The following is a 23,138-nucleotide window of genomic DNA, read 5'->3' as shown; positions in this document are numbered from 1 at the left end:
AGTGGAGGGAGAGCATTGTCTTTCCAACAGCCTGTGTTAAAGGGGTGGTATAATGCCCTTTTCACAAGATGTAAAATATATCTATGATGTCCCCAGAGTGTGTGTGTGAAGTTTTAGCGCAAAATACCCCACAGATATTTTTATATAGCAAGTTAAAGTTGTCACTTTTTGAGGGTTTGCAAAAACGCACCGTTTTGTGCCTGGCCCTTTAAATGCAAATGAGCTGCTGCAGAGGGCGGGGTTTCAAGAGCTCGTGTCTGTTAGCAGCTGCTGTTACCTCAGGCAGACACTAAAATGACCAGACTGATCTCATGAAATGGCGTATGTATGACACGCCAATTCGTATTTCCATTTTTGGCGTGTTATCAACACGCATAATCGATTTTCAGCGTGTTTATCAACGCCGGTGACTTAACGTTACATTACTGTATATATAAATATATATGACCTACCCCAACCGCGTCCCTAAACCTACCCGTCACTGGGGTTAATACCATTTATGAGTGTTCCCCTACCATCCTAGGAAAAAAAATATTGCTCCCCAGATGTAGATATACATTTTGCTCAGTTTCGCTCGGACATTTAACGGCGTACACATACACGCGGAATCACTCTGACGTTTAACGGCGTACATACACGCGGAAGATGACGGTTCGTTTCGGCGTGGACATACACGCGGATAGCTCAAAATGCGTATAAATAACACGCCACTTTACTTGAAAGTGGCGTGTATGTTTACGCAAAGTCATGATGTCATGTTGCAATGACAGAAACTGTTCTACCTTTAATGTTAAACGGAGTCAGATAAGGATGGAGAGACTCAAGAAGAAGTGACAACATGTAGAATGCAACAGGACGTCTCTGAATGGTTAGTTGATGAATTTATGTTGCTGATGTGGAGTTAACTATCTTCAATTAGGATATTCTGTCATGATAAATCTATAAATTGCTCATATATGAACTGTTGTGAGATGCACACAGAGTGACTTTCTATTGCATGTGAAAAGATGGATGCTAAAGTTTGAGTGACTCACAAATGTACTCTTATACAACAACTTTTCCTCTTCTCAACATGGACTGCGTGTTCCCGGGGGCGGGAGTGTCGTGTAGTCCCAACCAGCCGTTTGTTGTAGTCCTTTTCTTTAAAAGCAAATATCTCCCTTTGCTTTGAACTTTGAGCGTTGTAACTTTGCAGATGTTGTTTATGCTCAAACAGCAACATTACACACTGACTAAAGTTAGAAAAGTGAAATCACACTCAACCACCCCTTTAACATCACGATACATCACCCTACATGATGCACCACCAAGTCCACCATTCCTTCTAGACTTAGGTAAAGTTGGTTTTATATTCGATATTCGCACATTCGCGTTACATAACTTTTTTAATTAAATAGTCAATAAAGCTATTTAATTATTTAATTCGAAGCAGCTACATGATATTGACAACAAAGATTGTGAACTACAACATTTTCTACAATCGATCAAAATGGGCAAGTATATTTTTAATGCATACATACTTTAGTTGAATATTCAATGTAGTGTGGTAACCAAGATAGGGACCGTCTAAAAAGTTCATATTGTTTTTCATCGTGTGCAAACAGACAACTACATTTTAGCCAACTGCAGATGTACTGGCAAATATCTCTCACATTATGTGTTCTGATGCTAACCACACCCCCATAACTAATCCTAAAAGTACCAATGGAGGGTAATAATTTGGCGGGGGTTGAAATTTGGCTCAACACATGTTTTTCGCACGCTGGAAACGGCACTGTCCACGGTTCTGAATTTCATACATTATCCTGTATTCCAGAATCCACTTCTTCAGGACTTCATAACAAAAATTTAACTTGAATCATTACAATAAGGGTGTTGCTTATTTATAACGTTGAAAATATGATTAATCTAAAGTATCTGAATTTCTTTAATCAATGAAAGAAATGTGTTGTACAAGGAACAGCAGTTATAATACATACTTTTACCTAATACATTGATAAAAGTTAATTGAGTAGAGTGATCACTAGGAACATGCTATAACCTCTGGAACATGAAAAAAGGTGAAATTAGAATAATTTCTTCAGAATATGATTGTAGTATACTTACAGTAAGGTAGGTATTGGCAGTATTCAACATGTAGCAAGTCAGTCTGATCACTAGGAAATTACTACAACCATTGGAATATATATATAAAAACACTATAGGTGAATTACAGTTTATTACATAAACATATGTAATAAACACATGTAATAATGTTTATTACATAAATATATTTGATAATTGTACAGTAAGGGAGTTATTGTCAAAATTTCACCTGTAGTAAGTCAGTGTGGTCACTAGGAAAGCACTACAGCCTTTGGAACAGGAAAAAATACTTTAGGAGAATTACAGTATTTTTTTCGTAAACGTATTCGTTTATTGTACATACAGTAAGGGAGTTATTGTCAAAATTCCACCAGTAGTAAGTCAGTCTGATCACTAGGAAATTACTACAACCATTGGAATATAAATATAAAAACACATTATAGGTGAATTACGGTTTATTACATACACATATGTAATAAACACATGTAATAATGTTTATTACATAAATATATTTGATAATTGTACAGTAAGGGAGTTATTGTCAAAATTTCACCTGTAGTAAGTCAGTGCTTTCACTAGGAAAGTACTACAACCATTGGAATATAAATATAAAAACACACTATAGGTGAATTACGGTTTATTACATAAACATATGTAATAAACACATGTAATAATGTTTATTACATAAATATATTTGATAATTGTACAGTAAGGGAGTTATTATCCAAATTCCACCTGTAGTAAGTCAGTGTGGTCACTAGGAAATTACTACAACCATTGGAATATAAATATAAAAACACACTATAGGTGAATTACGGTTTATTACATAAACATATGTAATAAACACATGTAATAATGTTTATTACATAAATATATTTGATAATTGTACAGTAAGGGAGTTATTATCCAAATTCCACCTGTAGTAAGTCAGTGTGGTCACTAGGAAAGCACTACAGCCTTTGGAACGGGAAAAAATACTTTAGGGGAATTACAGTAATTTTTTCTTGAACTTATTCGTTTATTGTACGTACAGTAAGAGAGTTATTGTCAAAATTCCACCTGTAGTAAGTCAGTCTGGTCACTAGGAAAGCAATACAGCCTTTGGAACAGGAAAAAATACTTTGGGGGAATTACAGTAATTTTTTCTTGAACTTATTGGTTTATTGTACGTACAGTAAGGGAGTTATTGTCAAAATTCCACCAGTAGTAAGTCAGTCTGATCACTAGGAAAGTACTACAACCATTGGAATATAAATATTAAAAAACACTATAGGTAAATTACAGTTTATTACATAAACATATGTAATAAACACATGTAATAATGTTTATTACATAAATATATTTGATAATTGTACAGTAAGGGAGTTATTGTCCAAATTCCACCTGTAGTAAGTCAGTGTGGTCACTAGGAAAGTACTACAACCTTTGGAACAGGAAAAAATGATTTGTTTATTGTACTGTTTGGGGGGGGTACAGTTGTAAGACCCAGGACCAGATAATATGATGAAAGAAGACCAGGAGTCGTGAAATTCAATCAAATAAGTACAATTTTACTGAAGAATAGTCTGCAGTTAAATTGGTAGAGCCAGCGTCAAAGTCACGAGGAGGTCGCAAGCCAACTCTACCTTACAAACAAATCTCACACAATTATACCTTTTCCAAGGACATGCATTACATAATCGTTTACTTCTGATTGGCTAAGAGAACATAAAGTCTAAACAATAATGCATTTTTGATAGATAAGTGGGTATATCGCCGTTAATCAGAATATTTGTCGTCCATTTCCGAGATTTAAGTCCGTGGTGACCTTCTTCCAGGGTCCGAGAATGTTGTATATCACAAAGTTCAGAATCTGCAAAGAATATCAAACGCACACACACACAGAACACTGACAAACAACAGTTCTCTTCGAGGCTGAAGAAGGCCTGAGCTCATTATCAGAAGAGCAGTCCAACTTAACAGGCTGATAAAACATTTCACTCCAGGAAAGCAGGAACGATAATATGCCCCTTTACTCCACTCCCTAAAAAAATACACATGAGATGTTCACTTAATGAAAATAAGGTGAAATTATGTATAAATTGACCCTCAAACTTATACAAGTCAACTAAGACAGATATATAGATTCAGATATGTGGATATTGTTGTGAAATATGCAATTATTCTATTCTAATCATGGCTTTTGATATATTAAGTATTTATGGGTCATAGTAAACCACAATTGTAACTAATAAAAAGTGGTTTTATAATGAAAGGTACCATAAGTAGTTGTTAAACAATTTATTATGAAAGTGTTTACTGTAAAACACTTGTATTAATAATCATTGTAACCATATATTGAGAAAATTGTTTATTAAGAAAAACACCTGAACTTGTTTTATAAAGATTTTTATTATGAAAATGGTTTATAAAGAAAAACATACCACACTGAATGTTGTAAGCATTTATTAAGCAGATGGTGGCAGAGTAGAGAGGAATTGAAAATGTATTAGAAAGAGCTTTGCAAAAGAAAGGAGAAAAATGCCATCATTACGTCTATGTGTTGCGGATGAGATACAGAAGATACAGTGATGATGGAAAGGTCCAGAAAAAGAGGACAAAGAGACAAAGAGTTTTATATGCGAAAGTCCTAAGGGGTCTTCCAGAAATAATGACAGTTCAAGATTTTGTGTTTGACCAATTGGCTGTAAAAGACAATGTATGCAGAGGGAGTTTCAGCCAGCCAGACGCAGCCAGACGCAGATTCACCAAGGACGTCTCCGGTGTTAGATACCTTGTCATTGCACCTCATGAAGTTTAAAGCTTGTAATTTATTTGGTTTTGATTTACTTACAATATATATAATATATATGCAATACATGAGTACAGAGTCTCTCTCGCCGCTCTCTGAATCCCAAGACAGTTATCATCAAAAGGCCCCTTACATGTGAACACAACCCAAGGGCACACACTGGAATGCACCTAAAAGAAAATGAATACAGAAATGATTAGGATACATACTTGATTGTTGAATTTTTAATAAGAATAAAGTAATCATTCAAAAGGATATATATAATAAAATTGAAGAGACAGGGGATTCTGACCCCAACCCTTCAGTACGTACAGTAAGGGAGGTATTGTCAAAATTTCACCTGTAGTAAGTCAGTGTGGGACAGTGTAAGTCAATAGGAAAGCACCACCGAGTCCACCATTGCCTCTAGCAGGATATCATCTTGCTCCAACTAAGTGCACATTTGTTTGTAGAGAGAAAGAGTCCTTACACTTACAAAGTCTAAACATGACATTAGATATGTCTCAGAAAAATTGAGGAGGCAACAGATGACCAAAGCTTTTGTCCTGAGTGGCATGACCTTCGCAAACCAAGGTTAACAGCCTCCAGATTTCGGGAGATGTGCCATGTCAGAGGCCTGAGTTCTGCCAAGTCCCGCGCTGACAGGGGAAGCAGGCAGACAGCAGAAATGAGAAGACGTACAGAAATGGAGTCAGAGGTAACTGTTGAGTACAGCAAGTTGACAAATATTACTCATCTTGTGGTTTAATCGTTCATCCTGATGCCCCCTGGATTGGTGCATCCCCTGATGGTGTAGTGTTCGATCCCACTGAACACCCTCAGTTTGGGCTTGTTGAAATGAAATGCCCTAATGTCAAAAACTTTGTTGACTGCAAATATTTGCAAATGGAGTATGGGTCCATTTCTCAAAAAAAAAAAAACACACAAAAAAACATGCATACTATTGGCAAGTGCAGGGACAACTACTGGTCTCTGGAATGCAGTGGTGTGACTTTGTGGTGTGGGCTCAGGAAGATTAGTTTGTGCAGCGCATCTACAGTGACACAGCTATGCATAAAGTTATTAGAGACAAGGTTGATTATTTTTACCTCTACACATACATGCATAAATACTTGTCAATGAAACATTAATTTTGTTGAAAAATAAAAATTTGTTTATTGTAAATGTACAGTACAAAAAGTGATATTTATGAAAGATTGTTTCTACTTTTTACAAAAATGTATTCAGAGGTCTTGTCTCGGACTGAGAATTGTTAATAAAACTAGTTAAAGAAAACCACAACAATTTAAATTATACAGAGTTGTACAATAAATGTTGTAAATAAATGTTGAATGGTTGGTTAACAAGAATAAAAAGTCAACTATTTACAACTATGGTTTATTGACTAAGGAGTAGAAATGACAGGATATTATTTGACCCATGTCTTAACTTGTTTTGATAATTTGACAACAGGCATGCAACTGTAAAGAGCTGATTGGTGTTTACAGCAGGATGACACCATCAAACAGTTTATTTGCTTTGATCCTCCTGATGACACGTTCCACATGCACTCGCGCCCGTGCTATGGCCTGTGTTTCTTTGACCTGATGTGCTGGCAACTGCTTTGTCTTGGACAGGAATGGTGGACAGCACACTTTACACTTGACACAGTCACTGATTAGGAAGCCTTTGTCTGCCATACCTAACTTCTTCTGTCTATTCCAGACTGTTCTCATCTCATCTGTTAAAACTTTAACTAATGTGAAGCTGTAGCTAAGTATTTAAGGTTGTCTTTTAACCAGTAGGTCATTGCATGGCAGATTTGGATCCTCTTCAGTCTTCACTAGAGGTGGAATGACAGAAGTCCTAGTGACCAGTTTTACAGCAGGTAGGAGATACATACTCTTTAACTTTTTAAAGGTGATAAAAAGTACTTCTGATAGCTGTCATTGTGCAAAACGGTTCCAAAACGGTTTTATTGTGCAAAACGGTTTCATTTTGTGTTTTTTTTTTAATTTTTTATTTCCCCTCCAATGTGGATACATGAAATGCTGCCTGTTCTACTTATTGCAATATGCAGTAAAAATGAGCAAACCTGTTGAATAAAAAATGTATGCATATTTTCACAATAATATTGTCACATCTGTTGTGGTAAAGCAACACACACGAATAAGGCAATATCATAAATAATCTTTAATAAAAAAAGAAAAAATGCAGTAGAATCACAGGAGAAATATTTACATAGGCTATATCAACACAGCATATCAAAGACAATATCCAGCAAAGAACGGAACAAAACAGAAAGTATATGGGAACTAAGTGAGAAATGTGTCTAACTAAATGTCTAGGCTATACTTTTCTACTAAATGTAGGCTATACTAACATTTAAATTAATAATTTGATACAACACATTTATTGTGTACATACATGATTTTACATGGTACTTTTATTTAGTTTTTAAAAATGCCTGCATATAATTACATCTGTAATTACATCTAATTACACTGTTGACCCTTCCCTTACCCCACCATTAAACCTATGCATACCACCAAACCTGTCCCTAATTTTACCTGTATCCCACCTCAATAGCAGCACAAGTGCTTTACAATGCAAACATGAACACAATAAGTACATTGTAGACTAACGTAAGTGCATAATAGTTAAAGGCAGCTAATATAAAGTGTGACTGAAAGGTCGTGTGGTGGTGGTGGTGGTGGTGGTCTTGGTAGTGCTTGGCACATGTTTTTCAGGCTAGTTCTGGTAGGTGAAGTGTACTTAGGGAATGCCGAGACCAGACAACGGTGAACTGTCATGGGAAGAGTTATATAGTGCTGGCTGCTGGGTGATGATCAGTGAAGATTGGTGACAGGTGACGGTGATTAGTACTCTGGTGATTGGGAACGAGTGAGTGGGGTGAAGAGGTCTGGTGCTGTCGATGTTGTTGACTCTGTGACAACTGCAATGTATGTAAAATGAGCCTTATCTGTGCTTTTTTATTCTCAGTCAACTATTCCTACAAATGATTCATTCTATTTGTCATCTTGGCTTTGTTGAGAATAACGCATGCATTAATTGGACTTTGTGTTTTCATTTTTCTTTACATAGCGAGTCATCATAGTTTACAGTATCTGTCTGCATTGTAAACACTAATAAGTTACATTTATTTTTAGTAAATCCATTGCCTTAACTCAATGCTCTCAAATATGTCGTAAAATTCACCTAATGAGCCATTCATAAAGATTGAACTTAAACATTTAAGCTAACAATAAGTTCAACTTTTGAGATTGAAATATTGTAGTTTATATTTGTTTATTGAAATATAGGGTTAAATTATGACAGTCTCAGGTAAAAAAATTAAATAAAAAATAAAACATGCTCATAAACCTCACTTCATGTATAGCCGATGCACCTAAATTTAGTTATTCAACAGAAATGTCCAAGTTCACAAAAGGGACAAATAGTGACACAAGTGTTTACAACAAAACTTTCAATAATACTTTAAAATAATATTTATTTTTTAAAAGTGCCCATATTCCCATGCTTTGACCAAACACGCATAATTCAATTATTCAGGTGCAAGGCCTTACTGTATATTTCCCCCAGCTTTGTTTGTGTACATTTTGAGCTTTTAACACTTTTTTTTTTAAGCCAAAGAAGTTCAAGTAATGTAGATGTTTGAGTAAGATTCCAAAACATGATATTTCTGGTAATGTTTAAAGGTACACAATGTAATGTAATATGCATTTTGCGCAGTGATTTTTATTCCTGGAGACCCACAACACTGCATATTTTCTCTGCTAATAAGCTGATGATCTGAATCAGGTGTGTTATGAAGATATAGAAAATGTGCAGTGGTGTGGATCCCCAGGACTGAAAAACACTGCTGTAAATTGTGATCAGTCTGGCTTAACAAGTCACTTTGGCTCTACAACAGCAGAGGGCACTGTTGACATTCACTAAAACAGATCAAAACGCTCGTTCACAATCAGACACTCTATAATAGGTGATTCTTTAACTTATGGTTGATGTCCCATGGGGTTATATCAAGACTAACAGATTTCAACATTTTCATTTTGGTGATGGTCACACAAAGACTGTCATGGAAACTTTTTACAAGGCCTTCACCATTTATTATTGCCACCTTTCACAGACACAGACTTTGAGAATCTTGATCCATTTTAAGAATGCAAATTAATGTTAAAAAGTATAATTCATGCTAAAACAGTGATCTGAAGAACTATAAAATAATCCTAAATGATTTCAATATTTATTCACATGCAAATTATATATATATATATATATATATATATTCATAAATTGCACATGTAATAAAGTTGTTTCAAAAGTTAGTGTTGTTGTTTACCTAGGAGTCTTAATGAGAAGCAGCTCGAAAATGAAATACTGTTTGACACATCTGATGTGTGAAGAATAGTAAATCTCGTGTTAAATGCTATTTACACTATTTACACATAATTTACAAGTATTTTCTTTGCACGAAGTATAAAAAGCATCTAAATAATGTTTACACTATTATGCAAATAATGCAGCCTCAGTGTATTGTAGTACATTATAAAACAATATGCAATAAAACAAACAAATTCAGTGTGTATTTGTCAAAATCCTAAGTGGATTAAAGTCCACTCCAACACCTAACCCTAACCATATGAGTGCTGCAGGGAAACAAGTTAGCACTTTATCACTTCTGGTTCCATCGTCCTGAAGTCAATGGTTTTTTGTTTGTTTTTATGAGTTTTTTGGTTAAATGCCTGAGGTCTGTGATAAACCGATATTTTCACATTTTATTCTATGACATAAAGTGCATCAGTAATAATTCCCCCTTGTGATTATTTTGAAGTCTTCTACTTGTCTTAAAAAAGGCATTGCTAAGAAGTGAATAAATGGGACTACAGAGGTTGACAGGGACATTCACCGTCATCACACCGAATGGGTAGACTAATCTACACACCAGTCACATTTATTTAAAATAAATGCCTCTGAGATATGCTGCTGTTTGTGATGGGAAAGGGGGCAAATAACGTGATCAGAAAAAGCTGGACTCGAACTTGGTTTGGTTGCAAGCGACCTGTTACCAGAGTTTTTGTTGTTGTTGTTGTTTCTGATTTGTCTGGCTGACAATGCTGGGTGGAATTACATAGTTTAAATAGCTTCTGCCAACAAGGGATTTTTTTTGTTCTTCATTTCCAATCAAACTGTAATTGTGTGTCCTTATTATAAATAAATTTCTTGCAACGAAATCCAAGTCAACCATTTTATAAAAAAATGCAAATATAACACAATGCATAATTTGAGAGATGGTGAAATTTCAAAGGTTTTCTTTTAAGTTAAAAAGTTACACATTTGTACCTTATTTACCCCTAAAGATTGCATATTAGTACCTTAAAGTACAAATGTGTGCCTGTAGTGGACATTAATATCTTTTGAAAGGGTGCCACCCCAATGGAAATGTTTTTACATTTTATTTTTTGAGAATGAACTGTTGTTTTCTCAAGAAAGGATCCAGTACACACGCTAATAATGCATCTGCATTATGTCTGTGCAACCATGTTACGTTAATCATATATGCTGTAAGTCTTGAAATAATGTGATGAATTGTTGGTTGAGTCATGTTTATGAATTGTCCACAAAGTTTCTCCTGCCTCTGCTGTGTGTTGCCCTCTAGCAGCAGCCAGAGGCATAACTCACTGTGATGCTTCATACCTGAGGCCTGTATAATTAATACGCCCACCAACAACTTTTACTAGCATGAGGCCTGTTTTTCTGGCATAATTTTTGTGGCATTCAATCTGCTTAGGAGTCACTAACATTTAACTCACAAACATTTAGCGCTCTGCCAGAGGTGTTTTGTGAAAGCACCTCTTTGATATGAGTTTACAAGGCATCTTACCTCTACAAAAATAATTAGCAGGAATGCCATGAATGATTACGTTGTTCTAAAGGAATTCAATGGAAAAGCACACGAATGAGGGTGGGGTGAACATCAAGGTTTTATTTATGTGTTTATTAAGTTCAGAAAAGGCATAAAAGTTTTAATGCTGCATTGGCTGTTGATGGTCAGTCAAAACAAAATTTCCCTTTTCTAGTTTATATATGTTTATGTTTTGCAACGTCATTAGATATCTTTCTGTCACAATTATGCAATATATAAGCACAATAATATATTTAGTATGCTTAAATTTTGCAGTATTTATTACTCCAAGTGTGCAGTTATATTATTAAAGGGATATTCTTCAGTTATTCAATAGGTGCGTTGTGTAAATTTGTTAAATTGAGCATATTAGCATTATTACTGATGTGATGCTGGGTTAATTTCTCAGTGGACTGGTAGCATGATCTCGGGTGTAAATTTTAATCATCCTTCCACTTTGCCACTTATCCTGCATTAATTTTATTTCATATCAGCTCTCAAATGTAAGTCTACTAGGTGGAGAGAAAACTGTTTAATTCATGAAAGTTAGTTAATAGTCAGACGTTTTAAATATTCTCCAGGCAGACCCAGTGCAGGGCTAAATTTGTAGTAGATTTCTTAATCTGTGTGAACCTTTCTTGTCAATTGTGTTTATGGGCAAAGTATGTAATGTGCCTAAATAACAAATTTCTGTTATAAATAAATAAAATGTTTATGTGTTATAGTCTCTCTCTCTCTCTCTCTCTCTCTCTCTCTCTCTCTCTCTCTCTCTCTCTCTCTCTCTCTCTCTCCATATATATATATATAATATTATTATATCTTGCTGTCAGTTGTGTTGTGTTTCAGTTTTGTCTAGTGTCTGTGAAAGGCACAGGGACCCAGAGGAAGAGCAAACCCTCCCTGTTTCATGTGCCATGTGATTGCTGATGTGTGGAGGTGTAAAAGTATGGTTTTGAAGCAGACAGTAGACTTTTTATTTGAAACCATGATGGGTTGATCGGCTTTACTTCAGAGGAAAATGATGGAAAGCAAAGAAGTGCTGAATTTTGTGCCAACCGGTAAGTTCAGCTGTGTTTAGTCAACTAAATCAGTGGGGATAGAGACCTGTAAGTGGAGTTTTGGTCACTTGTGAATTAGTTTGTCTCCTTATCAGGGTAATTTACAGAACCACTTGTTGTATTTGCTTAGACTGGAAGATTACAAGGAAATACTTCTCTTGTTTTAATCTTGCCAATTTTGAAGGACTGTGAAAATGTTTCCTATTCAAATGTGATAATCAACACTGCATATGGGACATATGCATTTTTAAGTCAGCAGTTTTACTCTAACGTACTACTGGAAAAATTGTTGAGTAATATTTAAATGACATTTTTTATTTTTTTTCTCTGTCTAAGAGGATTATCTACTAAGAGTTTTGTGTGTGTGTGTGTGTGTGTGTGTGTGTGTGTGTGTGTGTGTGTGTGTGTGTGTGTGTGTGTGTGTGTGTGTGTGTGTGTGTGTGTGTGTGTGTGTGTGTGTGTGTGTGTGTGTGTGTCAAAACTCATGTTACTTATAATATTCAATATTGCAGTGCAATATTAGGTAAAAACCGGTATAAGAATGAGTCAGGATTCAGCTGGTAATGAAAAGCCAGCTGAAGATGTAAGAGCAAATGTAAAGCAAATATGATGATCCGTCTGTGTTAGATAAACATGATTGCATTGAATCACTCTAAAACATACTGAATAAAAATAAAAATAAATGCCAGAGAAACCCTCTCACATCAAGCATCACTGTCACAAAAAAAAAAAAAAAAAAAAAAACACTTTGAGGACTCTTTGACATGGCAGATGCCAGGGATACAATATAACTATAATAATTAATATTATAGAAGTTTAAAGCTCTATAAATAGAGAAATTCTGAAACATCAAAACTCTTAAAAGTTCAAAAGAGGTCATTAAAGAGAAGCAACAATCTATACTTTTAAAATGAAATGATTATAATGAATAAATGTATAAATGTTTAAAAAAAAATTCTAGGGGAAAGAATTAGTTTTATATTATACGATTCGATATTTTCAAACCTGGTCTGTCCTTAAAAAGTTCACCCAAAAATGAAAATTCTGTCATAATTTACTCACCCTCATGTCATTCCAACCCCCTAAGACATTCGTTCAATTTCGAAACGCAAATGAAGATATTTGAATGAAATCTGAGAGATTTCTGTCCCTCCATTGACAGCTACACAACTGACACTTTGACGAGATTGTAAAACTAATCCATTTGAATTGTACAGTTTAGTCCACTTTTTCTGAAGAGACATGATCACTTTATATGCTGAACAGATTGAATTTACGCTTTTATTCACATATAAACATTGATCAGTCTGATGTCTGAGAAAATATAAGTGAATAGAATATATACTAGTTATATACTAATTTGGATAAATTATTTTACTGTTTTAAACATTTACTGCATTTTAGATGGCAATAATTATATACATTTTTATCTTGTGTGACAGTGAAAATGCCATGTCACGTTAACAGCATGAACATAAACGGAGCGCTCAACCCTACCTGCTTGACGCGCAAGAACAAACCTCATTGGTTCTTGCTTAATCTCAAATTATGTGTTGCGAATGAACCTCATTGGTTCTCGTACATCACGCAAAAATGCTTTAGCTTCTGTTTTCCGTAACTGATACTGTATGTGCTTTGATGAATGTTTATATGTGAATGCAATGCATTTTTTTAATTTTTGGTTAACTAACTCTTTGAGGAACTCAAATCTGCCATCAGGTCTCAGAGAGAGTTAAAACAACTATTTAGGGTCAGTGCCAATTTACTGTAGTTCCTGCTAAAGGTACAGACTTTTTCATGGAACTATTATTCCTGTCAGCACCAGAGGACTGCACAGTCAGCAACAGGAAGTCAGCGAGCCTGCTAACAGGAAGTCTAGTAAGGCAAGCAGCAGAGAAAAGATGTCCATTGAGAGGGAATGTGTCTAGCATTGTAAGCAAAATATGATTACATGCTTTACATAAGGGGAAATTAAAACATATCACATTTGCCGAAGATTTTGATTAGCTGCTCGGCATTCCAAGTGTGCTGATGTTAACATCACTGGAACTTTTCAGTGTTTTAATCACTCCACTTGTCTGTGTTTGTTTGTTCCAGACAGATTTTTCAGTGACACTTTCTGCTGGTTAAAATTGATATACCACTAGGTGGCGACAAGTTACTGTCTTTTTCAGTGAGTCATTTGAATCATGCAAGCGCAACAGTCAAACACGCCTGTCTAGCGCAGTGGTTTCCAAACTGGGGGCCCGGAGTTATAAAAAGGGGGGCACGGCAAGGCTAAGGGATAGTGTACATTCAGCAGATTTTTATGCAAAAGAAACCTCTTCAGGGTGATACAAGACCCCACTGCGAAATGATCCTGCTTATTATGTGGCTACTTGCCATATAAATAATTGAACAAAAAATCTAAATTTTACATTTTATTACCTCAAGTTGTCTCGTAGTACCTGCTTGAGCGGTCTGTTATTAGTTGTAGCGGTTGTTGTCTTGCAATAACAGACTGCTAGGTGGCACAATTAAAGAATCGAAATTGAGCATCCCAGGGAGCCGTGTAAAAATATACATAAATGATGCATGGTTCTTCTCTAAGCATGAACATGAACAATGCCTGGTAAACATAAAGCAGACAATGAATCTACATCAACGTGAGCGGCGCAACATGACGCAACAAAAGCATATAGAACCCATTATAATCAGTGCTGCTGTCTACACTGAGTGCAGCGCGACACAACAAATACCCTAAACTGATGCCTCGTTTGCGCTAGCACAACTTCTGACACAGAGGACAAATGGATTTTCAGCATTCACTTTGTCGCGTTTAGTGTGAAAAGCCTGAATTAAGCTGTTGCGGCACGACTGTCGAGTCCGGTGGAAACACAGTGAAAAGACAAGAAAATATGACGAGACATATCTCGCACTCGCATTTACCAGTACAACTGTGGGTAATGAAGAGAAACCACAGTGTGTTGTGTTGCGTGTCCCAAAATATTCGCTTCTGACGAATGACATTTTGGAGTGGTTCAAGCTATGACATTGGATGGAAGCTTTTCCTTATTTAGTTACATGTTTGCCTATTAAATATTTGCTAATCAAATCAAATTTCACACTTGCAAGAGTAATCAGCTGTGATTAGCAGGGCATTGTGTCACAACACAAGTCTTTTTCATGTGATATTGCGTTATTTTCTTTGGCGGCATGCTGCAGATGCTGTGGACTGAGCTTAAGTTCTGTTAAACACAGAACATTGCTTTAAGGGATCCATTAAGGACTCTCAGAAATGGTTTTGTCACGTACAGTGTGTATGTCCAGTCAGTACAGGACTCGTGTGGCCTGAGGGCTGATGAGGTCCTGAAGTGAGACAAGAAATGACAATCTTTCGTCTAATCCCAGATGTCACATGTCCAGACTGTAGAGCAAACCAATCCACAAGGGAGGAATTTCCGTTCTCAGACACTCTCTCAAAAGAAAATACCTAGTTTTGCAGTAGACCAGTATTTAGCAAGCATACATAGAAGACCAAATGATATTTTGTCACAAAGATATAAATTAATCAATTTGTCCAAGCCAGCAGGGTTGAAAGGGCAGCGATCCGCCTTAGGGCTCAAAGCACTACAGTGTTTTGAGGCCCATCTAGTGTGAGGAGTGTTGTAACAAAGCAAGTTGTCTGCTAAATTAAAGATGGCGGGATGATGGTGGAGCTGCGGTCATTGCAGATAGCAACACGATGTGCTAAGAATATCCTACAGCCTGTGATAACATTTTTGTGCAGAAAATAACCTCTTTATCCCATCCACCCTGAAGAAAATACGTGACGGCTCTGAACCTTCCATGCTTGACGCCATCAGGGCTGGTGTAAATTGGATACATTTCAAAGATGGGAAATTTCCATTAAATCCCAATCTCTTTGATGGCCTGGAATAAGTGTGTGCAGCTGAGGTTAAAGTAAGAGTAAGAGTCAGGATCCTGAATTTATAATAGTGACTCATGACTGCTCTTCGCTCTATTGCCCCTCTTCAGTGCCATAATAAGGCTCATTTACAACTTTTCATTCATTGATTATGTACTGACAGTAGAAGCAGTTGCATTGAATTCCCCCCTCACATTTTCATTACTGTAAAGCATCCAAGTGCAATAATGTAATTTTCCCCCGTTGAATTCCTTCAATGGTGATTCTCATTAGACTGTCATTATATATATATATATATATATATATATATATATATATATATATATATATATATACATTTATTAATAATCTTTAATTTGGTAATTGCTGCAAACTCACATGAGCAATTAGCAAAAGACAACGATCCAATCACTTCCCAATGGACAGAATCAAGTCCCACCCGATGTTTTTTTCTCGTTCGAGAAGCCGCTTCACTGGTATGCATATCACAATAAGGAAGAAAGACAATTTCATGCTGCCTTTAGTTTTGTTTATGCAAAAAAAAAAAAAAAAAAAAACATTTTCTATATATCTGTCTCTCTGTCTGTAATATCCGTCTGGCTATCCATCTATTTTTGGTAAGTGTTGTAATTCTTCCTCTGACCACCTTGAAATATGTGAAGAAACTTATTTGTATGAAGATGAAGGCTCAGTTGAGACCTGTTTCCTCCACAGACACTCCATCTGGGCAGACAAAAAATGGCCACCTCTTCCAAGGGATGGGTAAGAAATAAACATTATCATTTTTTCTATGTTCCTATGCATCTTTTTTCAAATAAAATTACGTGTGCCCCGTTTAGTTAGCAAGTTTTCTGTTAAATGAAAGACAAACAAAACAGGTTGAGGAGGGCTGAAGATGAGATTGGGGCTGATGTGTTAAATACTGAACTGAATTGATCGTACAAGCATAAGTTTATAAAAAAATAACCGGCTCAAATTCACCGCATCACATTAAGTAAATACCATCAAAACCGGAGACTGCGAGTAAACAGACTTCACAGCGTATCACCCCAACTATAAAACAAACAGCTGCAGCCTTTACAAACTCGTTTTATCCCTCAGAATATCATGTAGTTTACCTCATCTCATGATTCTACTCTTCCATGCAAAGAAAGAATTTATTAGGGCGGCTATAATGGTTATATTGCTCTGTGTGCCTGGTTTTGGGCAGGTTTTTAGGGGATGGGAGCCTTCTGTGGCTTTAACAGATGGTATATATATTTGAGGGGGGTGGATCTGCAGTCACATACCATAAATAGTGTTAAAAAAATATCTCTATGCTTGAAATGAAAATTAGCATGATTCATTGAACAGGAAGTGAACACCTCTCAGCTTCTATACAAACGCACTGTGCTATATTTCATCTACAACTGCTGTAAAAGGTCACGTCAGACTGAGTTAGGCAGGGAAATGAGATTATAATAATCATCTTAAAGCTAAGAAAGGCCTACTTAAGGAGCTCTATTGTGACATGTTGATGTCTCAGAGCTGCGAGATGCCGCGGAGAAGAGAGCCAGAGGAAACAAGAGACACTCGCGATCGCAACAGACAGCAGTCACTATGAGACGCCCATTCAGCCGACCATCTCAGGTCAGAGCGTGTGATGCATCTGAGCGTTTGTTTAGATCTGTGTGGTGCGGTTCAGATATGATACGTGGGTGGGTTAGATGAGATTCTCTTTGAGACTACTTCAAAACTCTCAAAAAATCCTTGTGATGGTAGCCTGAGGTATAGATGAATCCCAGTGGTATCAACCGTCAGCAGCAGCTCTACCTCCTACACAGTTTGAACACCTATCAAAAATTATCTCTGTTCACTTTCCGCCTTAAAAACAATCAGTATTGTTTTCATATTTTGTCTGATGTGTTTGCGGCATTGGGGAAGCAGGCTGTGCCAGGTCTTATTCCTAAGTGACTGCGGTGTCAGGGTTCAGGGATCACAATGCACTTCTGATGTGTCTGTGCTGCAGACTTGGAGACTTTTTGACTATTTATAACCAGGGAGACATAATACAAAGGGTTCAGGGCTCCAAGATAATGAAGGAAAACATTTCTTCTGGGAGGCCTGGCTCAGTGGTCTGTCCTTCATACTCATACATCCATGTAACAGCACAAGGGTTTTAACAATTTATCATTTATTTTCTTCTCTTCCTCTTCTTTCTACCTATGAATAGATACCAATGTTTCAGGATTTGGCCTTCTACATACAGCAAGAAGAGTAAGCCATTCTTTCTGAAGCTGTTTTATAATTAAAATCTGTTGTTTATTTGATATGTTTATGGCTAGGAAGCCTCACAGTTCAATTTGATTTTTCATTTCATTTTCATTTTTCTCTTTTTTATGATCTGAAGTTATGAGGTGGAATTCAGTAAATGAACACCAATTTTAACATTTTAGAATAATTACGATTTTTTCATGTTTATGAAAGTCTCTTGATCATATTTTGATCCAAACCAGCATATTAGAATGATTTTTTGAAGAATCATTTGACACTGAAGACTGGAGTAATCACAGGAATAAATTACATTTGAAAATATATTCAAATAAAACAGTTGTTTTAATTGTTTCTAACATACAAATGCACTACTGTAGGCACCAATGTCATGGGTTTGCTTTGAATAAAAAGCTTTGTCAAATGTGCAAATATAATGCAAACGCTTTGTTGATTGGTTTAACTGACTGATTAAAAAGAACCGGATCTAAAGGATGATTTGTGATGACCTTATGAATTGTTCTTTCCGGTTTCAGTATGTGAAGCTGATGAATTTCCAGGAGGAGGTGAGAGCTCACCGGGATCTGGATGGGTTCTTGGCTCAGGCCAGCATCCTACTGGACGAGAAGGCAGCCTCCCTGGATGAAGTACTGCGCAGAATGCTGGACCATGTGGCCACGGACGGGCCGGGCAGCTGCAATGCGGAGGAGGTCATGAGTGCTCTGTTCACAGATGCTGGAGGACAGGATGCCAATGGTGAGCAACGGGCTGCTCACCCCAAATGCCACAGGTCGTCTGGTCTAGCAATCTAGAAATCCAGGGCAGCCCCTCTGAGTATATGGTTAATGGAAGACCCACTGTCTTTAAAAACAGGGAATGTTTTTTACAGTTTCTCTCTCTTTCTGTGTCTTTTCAAGTTCACCTTTTGACCGAGACCATTCAGGGTGTGACAGCGACAGCCACTGGAGTTCACTACCAGCAGTCCTGGCTCTGTGTGCTGTATGTAGCAATTTAATATTAATAAGCACTTTAAATATATATATTTCTTTATTTTTTCTTCAACCTTTTTAAACATAACCATAACTAGTGGTCCACCGGTAAATATTAATCAGTTGCTGATGCCAATTTTTAAAGCATTCTTTAAATATCTAACACTTTTTCAGATCAAGAATCCTGCGCTAATTTTTAAGCTTATAGCCATAAATATATATCGCAGTATTAATACATTTATATACTTTTTCGATTCTTTCTGATGCTTATATTGCAAAGCCATTAAAATTTCAAAATCATTGTACTTTGCTCTTTTACATTTTCATAATCCAATTCATTTATTCATAATTGAATAATTTTAGATAATGCAGTTAAATTAATTAATTATTGAGTGCAATTAAACATTTAGCTGAACGTGTAAAACTTAGCATTGATTGAATTTAGTATTTTTATTTATTTATTGAATTTAGTATTTAGTATTTTCTCACAGTGTCCGAAACAGTGAACCTTCTCTGCTCTGATTGGTCAGATGGCCCAGTCTGTAGTGATTGGTCTACTGTTTACAGTGGGTTAGAAACAACCGTTACCATATCTGAATGTAACTATGGGGTCGGTTTTACCGTATCAGTTCCAGTTCGAGTCCTCATCATTTCGAAGTGCTGCAAAGTGGATTTGCTTTCACCGCATTGAAAACCGCGTCTTCTTGACATGTCAACAACACAAACCAAACTCTTCCAGGCCTCAGCTACAACTACAGTGTTTGAGGGTCAGAGTAGATGCTGTTCACGAGCAGCCAATAAGCTGGCATTATTATAGGTTTGTGCAGGAAGTAAGACTGGGATTACTGACGACTCGTTTGAGGTAGTTCAGAATCGGTTCTTTCTTTTGGGATGCAACTCCATTTATTGCGCACTTTAATCTTTACAGACCTTTTACATTCACAAACGGCTATATAACAAACTGCATGAAAGGTAATGTAAAGTGTGTGGCCTTCTATATTCAGCTGTACCGTGAAGACTCTTCAGAGACGATGTGTTTGCATTACCCGTCTGGAGCGGCCACAGAACTGGGGTGTTAACTGCTCTGAGGTCCGCTATGTTATCCTCATCCTGGCCCCGCCTCGAATAGTAAGCCGTTCCTTTCATCTTCCAATCACAACCTAAAGTGACAAAAACACAAATGATAACTGTTGTCTCCTAATTTGCAGTTGTTTCAAACTGTGCAAGTTTTTACACTATTTAAGATTCTTTAGTTTTTTCTTCTTTCTTACCCTGCAGAAAAGTACAAAGACTGCCATAGAGCTCGGTCGTACTTTTGCCACCTTGTTCTCAGACGTCTCATTTAGACAGAAACTCCTGGAAACTAAGACCCAGGAGGACTTCAAGCAGGAGCTGGTGATTCAAAGGCAGCAGCTCTCCACTGCCATCCAGAAGCCCTCGGTGGAGGAAGAGACCGACCCACACAGCAACAAACCACTCAAGGTCTGAATCTGAGAGAGGCTCAGGGGCATGTAAATGACTTCACCAACCAATTATCTGCTCAGTCTGCCTGCTAACTTAATGTTCAGTTTTCTCTGTGGGTTCTTAAGTGCACTCCTCACACGTACAGTCCACCCTCACATTATGCTAAACCTTGACCAAACCTGGGTGTATGTGTCCCCCACACCAACCACAAAACACCCTATCGCCCAACAGCCGTACTGCAGATTCATTTGAAGTGCTTTTGAGTAAAGATTTAGATCTTCTCAAACACCCAAACCTTTGTTCTGATTATAGTAATGGATTAATAAGAGTTACAATATGATTTTCCATTAAATAATATTAAATACATTTTTTATTTTATAATTTTTTTTAGCCCATTCATCAAGCTCAATCTTCAACCCTGTATCTTAAGAAAACATATGATCAAGAAAATAATTTTCTTTAATTCATGATACACACATGTTGGGTTCCATAGACAAAATGATTTCCATACTGTACATTCTGTATATTCTATTCCCTAAACATACCCATCACATAAAACTTTCTGAATTTTTACATTTTCAAAAAACATCACTTAGTATGTTTTCCTCATAGGGACCAAACATGTGCCCACAAGGACAAGGATTGCCATCTTTGTGGGGATATTTTGTCCCTATAACGTTGGGCATACCTAATTAATTAATAACTTTTTGGTAACACTTTATTTTAGTGTCCTTGTTACTTATGTTACATGTACTTTCCATAGTAATAACTATAAATTATGCATAATTACATGCAACTAACCCTCAACCAAATCCTAATCCCACCCTAACCCTATAGTAAGTACATGTACAGTAGTTGCTTAATATTACTCAGTACTTACTTAAATATATAATTACACTGTAACAATAACACCTTAAAATAAAGATTAACCCACTTTTTTAATTTACACATTAATAATTTAAACAAAGACTACTGTTAAAACGTTTGGGGTCAGTATAAGATTGTTTTAAAGATATTCATACTTTTATTCAGTAAGGATGCAATAAAACGATCAAAAATAATAGTACAGACAACAGACATTTATAATGTTAAAAAAGATTTGTATTTCAAATAAAAGCTGGACATTTAAACTTTCAATTCATCAAAGAATTCAGAAAAAAAAAAAGCCTCATGGTTTCCACTAAATTTTCAAGCAGCACAACTAACTGTTTTCAACATTAATGATAATAAGCAACATGTCTTGAGAAGCAAGTCATCATATTATAATGATTCCTGAAGGATCATGTGACACTGAAGACTGGAGTAATGATGCTGAAAACTCAGCTTTTAAATCACAGGAATAAATTACATTTTAAAATATATTCAAACAGTTGGTTTAAATTGTAATATTTCACAATATTACTGTTTATACTGTATTTTTTATCAAATAAATGCAGCTTATGTGAACATAAGAGACTTTCAAAAACATTGAAAAATCTTACTGACCACAAGCATTTGGAAGGTGCTGTATATTATTTTATTATTGCTGGAAAATAACAAAATCATAAATCATCGTTTTTAGTTCATTTCCATAATCACACAAGTCCACTTGCTTGAACTGCTCAGAAATTCTGGTCAGGAAAGTTGCGAACACAGTCAAGTGGATTGATATAAACAGTGAGAAATCCTAGTGCTCTTATACTAAATATGTACTGTATAACACCACTTGGCCAATCAGATTAGATTACCGACAACTTCTGTAACTGATATTTTGCTTAACCTCCTGAAGTTGATGAAGCATTGAAGCATTTTTCTAAATGTTAAGAACCTTCCTGGTGCTTGGTTGGTTGAAAAATGGCTCAATTTTCCCGTTTCACAGCCTAACCTATTAATAGGACGTGCACTATGCTGAAGTGATCCACTGTTCGCATTCTGAGACTTAGATTATTCACACATTCCCTTCAATGTAATTATTTTAAAGGTTCAATAAACAATATTCCATTTTATTTATTTTCCTACTGCGTAATAAGAGACATTTACGATTTTGATAACAAATATATTAAAGGATTTTACAACTTTCCATCTTGTGATAACAATCACCATAAAATTCAGTAGAGATTCTTGTAAATCTCACATAAGTCTACAGGACATTGCACTTATTTTTATGGTTTTGTTTTTTAAGCATTTAAGATTCTATGAGTTCTGCTATAATGCATAACATTTTTTAATTAAATAAAAACATTATTCAGCATTTTTTTTTCTCCTCCAAATCTCCTTTTGTACCCAGGTAAAAGATTTCCTCAGAGCAGGTCGTGGCATTTATGAGGACTTGTGCCGCAGGCTTCCACTGTACCTGTCCGACTTCACAGATGGCGAGTCTCAGTTTTCCTCAAGTCCCTGCTTGACTTCACTTTTACTAAAAATAACAGAAATCTCTGTTGCTCAGGCTGAGGTGTCTGTTGCTGTGTGGTTTCTCTCCAGGTATTCTGGGCTCTGACAGATCTTTGCTGAAGTACACCACCACGGCCATCTTCCTCTACATTGCTATCCTGCTGCCAGCAATTGCGTTTGGCTCTCTGAATGATGAGAGCACACGAGGAGAGATAGGTCTGTAGTCAAAAGTATTTGACTAAGACATTTATGGACAATAGTTGGTACTATCTGGCCAAGATGGCTGATCAGCTGGACATCAGCTACCATGTTCCAAATC

At 36.3% G+C, this 23,138-nt stretch overlaps 1 protein-coding gene and 1 long non-coding RNA gene across 2 annotated transcripts in view; one reads left to right on the top strand and one right to left on the bottom strand.

Moving 5' to 3' along the window:
• Nucleotides 1-23,138, bottom strand: part of LOC309504606 — a 384,924-nt gene that overhangs the window by 261,028 nt on the left and 100,758 nt on the right. The gene's annotated exons all lie outside the window — the stretch shown is intronic.
• The window catches only part of LOC309504564 (solute carrier family 4 member 11-like), a 37,920-nt gene continuing 21,334 nt past the window's right edge, over nucleotides 6,553-23,138 (top strand). The window contains exons 1-9 of the mRNA XM_082177718.1: nucleotides 6,553-6,743; nucleotides 16,461-16,508; nucleotides 17,959-18,002; nucleotides 18,533-18,752; nucleotides 18,914-18,995; nucleotides 19,990-20,113; nucleotides 20,264-20,467; nucleotides 22,716-22,800; nucleotides 22,910-23,035. Coding sequence (XP_082033844.1) covers nucleotides 6,710-6,743; nucleotides 16,461-16,508; nucleotides 17,959-18,002; nucleotides 18,533-18,752; nucleotides 18,914-18,995; nucleotides 19,990-20,113; nucleotides 20,264-20,467; nucleotides 22,716-22,800; nucleotides 22,910-23,035 — 967 coding nt within the window. The 5' untranslated portion in view covers nucleotides 6,553-6,709. The remainder of the gene's footprint in view (nucleotides 6,744-16,460; nucleotides 16,509-17,958; nucleotides 18,003-18,532; nucleotides 18,753-18,913; nucleotides 18,996-19,989; nucleotides 20,114-20,263; nucleotides 20,468-22,715; nucleotides 22,801-22,909; nucleotides 23,036-23,138) is intronic.

The sequence above is a fragment of the Leuciscus leuciscus genome, assembly GCF_965113295.1.
Source record: "Leuciscus leuciscus genome assembly, chromosome: 8".
Lineage (NCBI taxonomy): Eukaryota > Metazoa > Chordata > Actinopteri > Cypriniformes > Leuciscidae > Leuciscus > Leuciscus leuciscus.
Note: the sequence above shows the minus strand (reverse complement) of the source record. Positions and strands in the feature narration are given on the sequence as shown.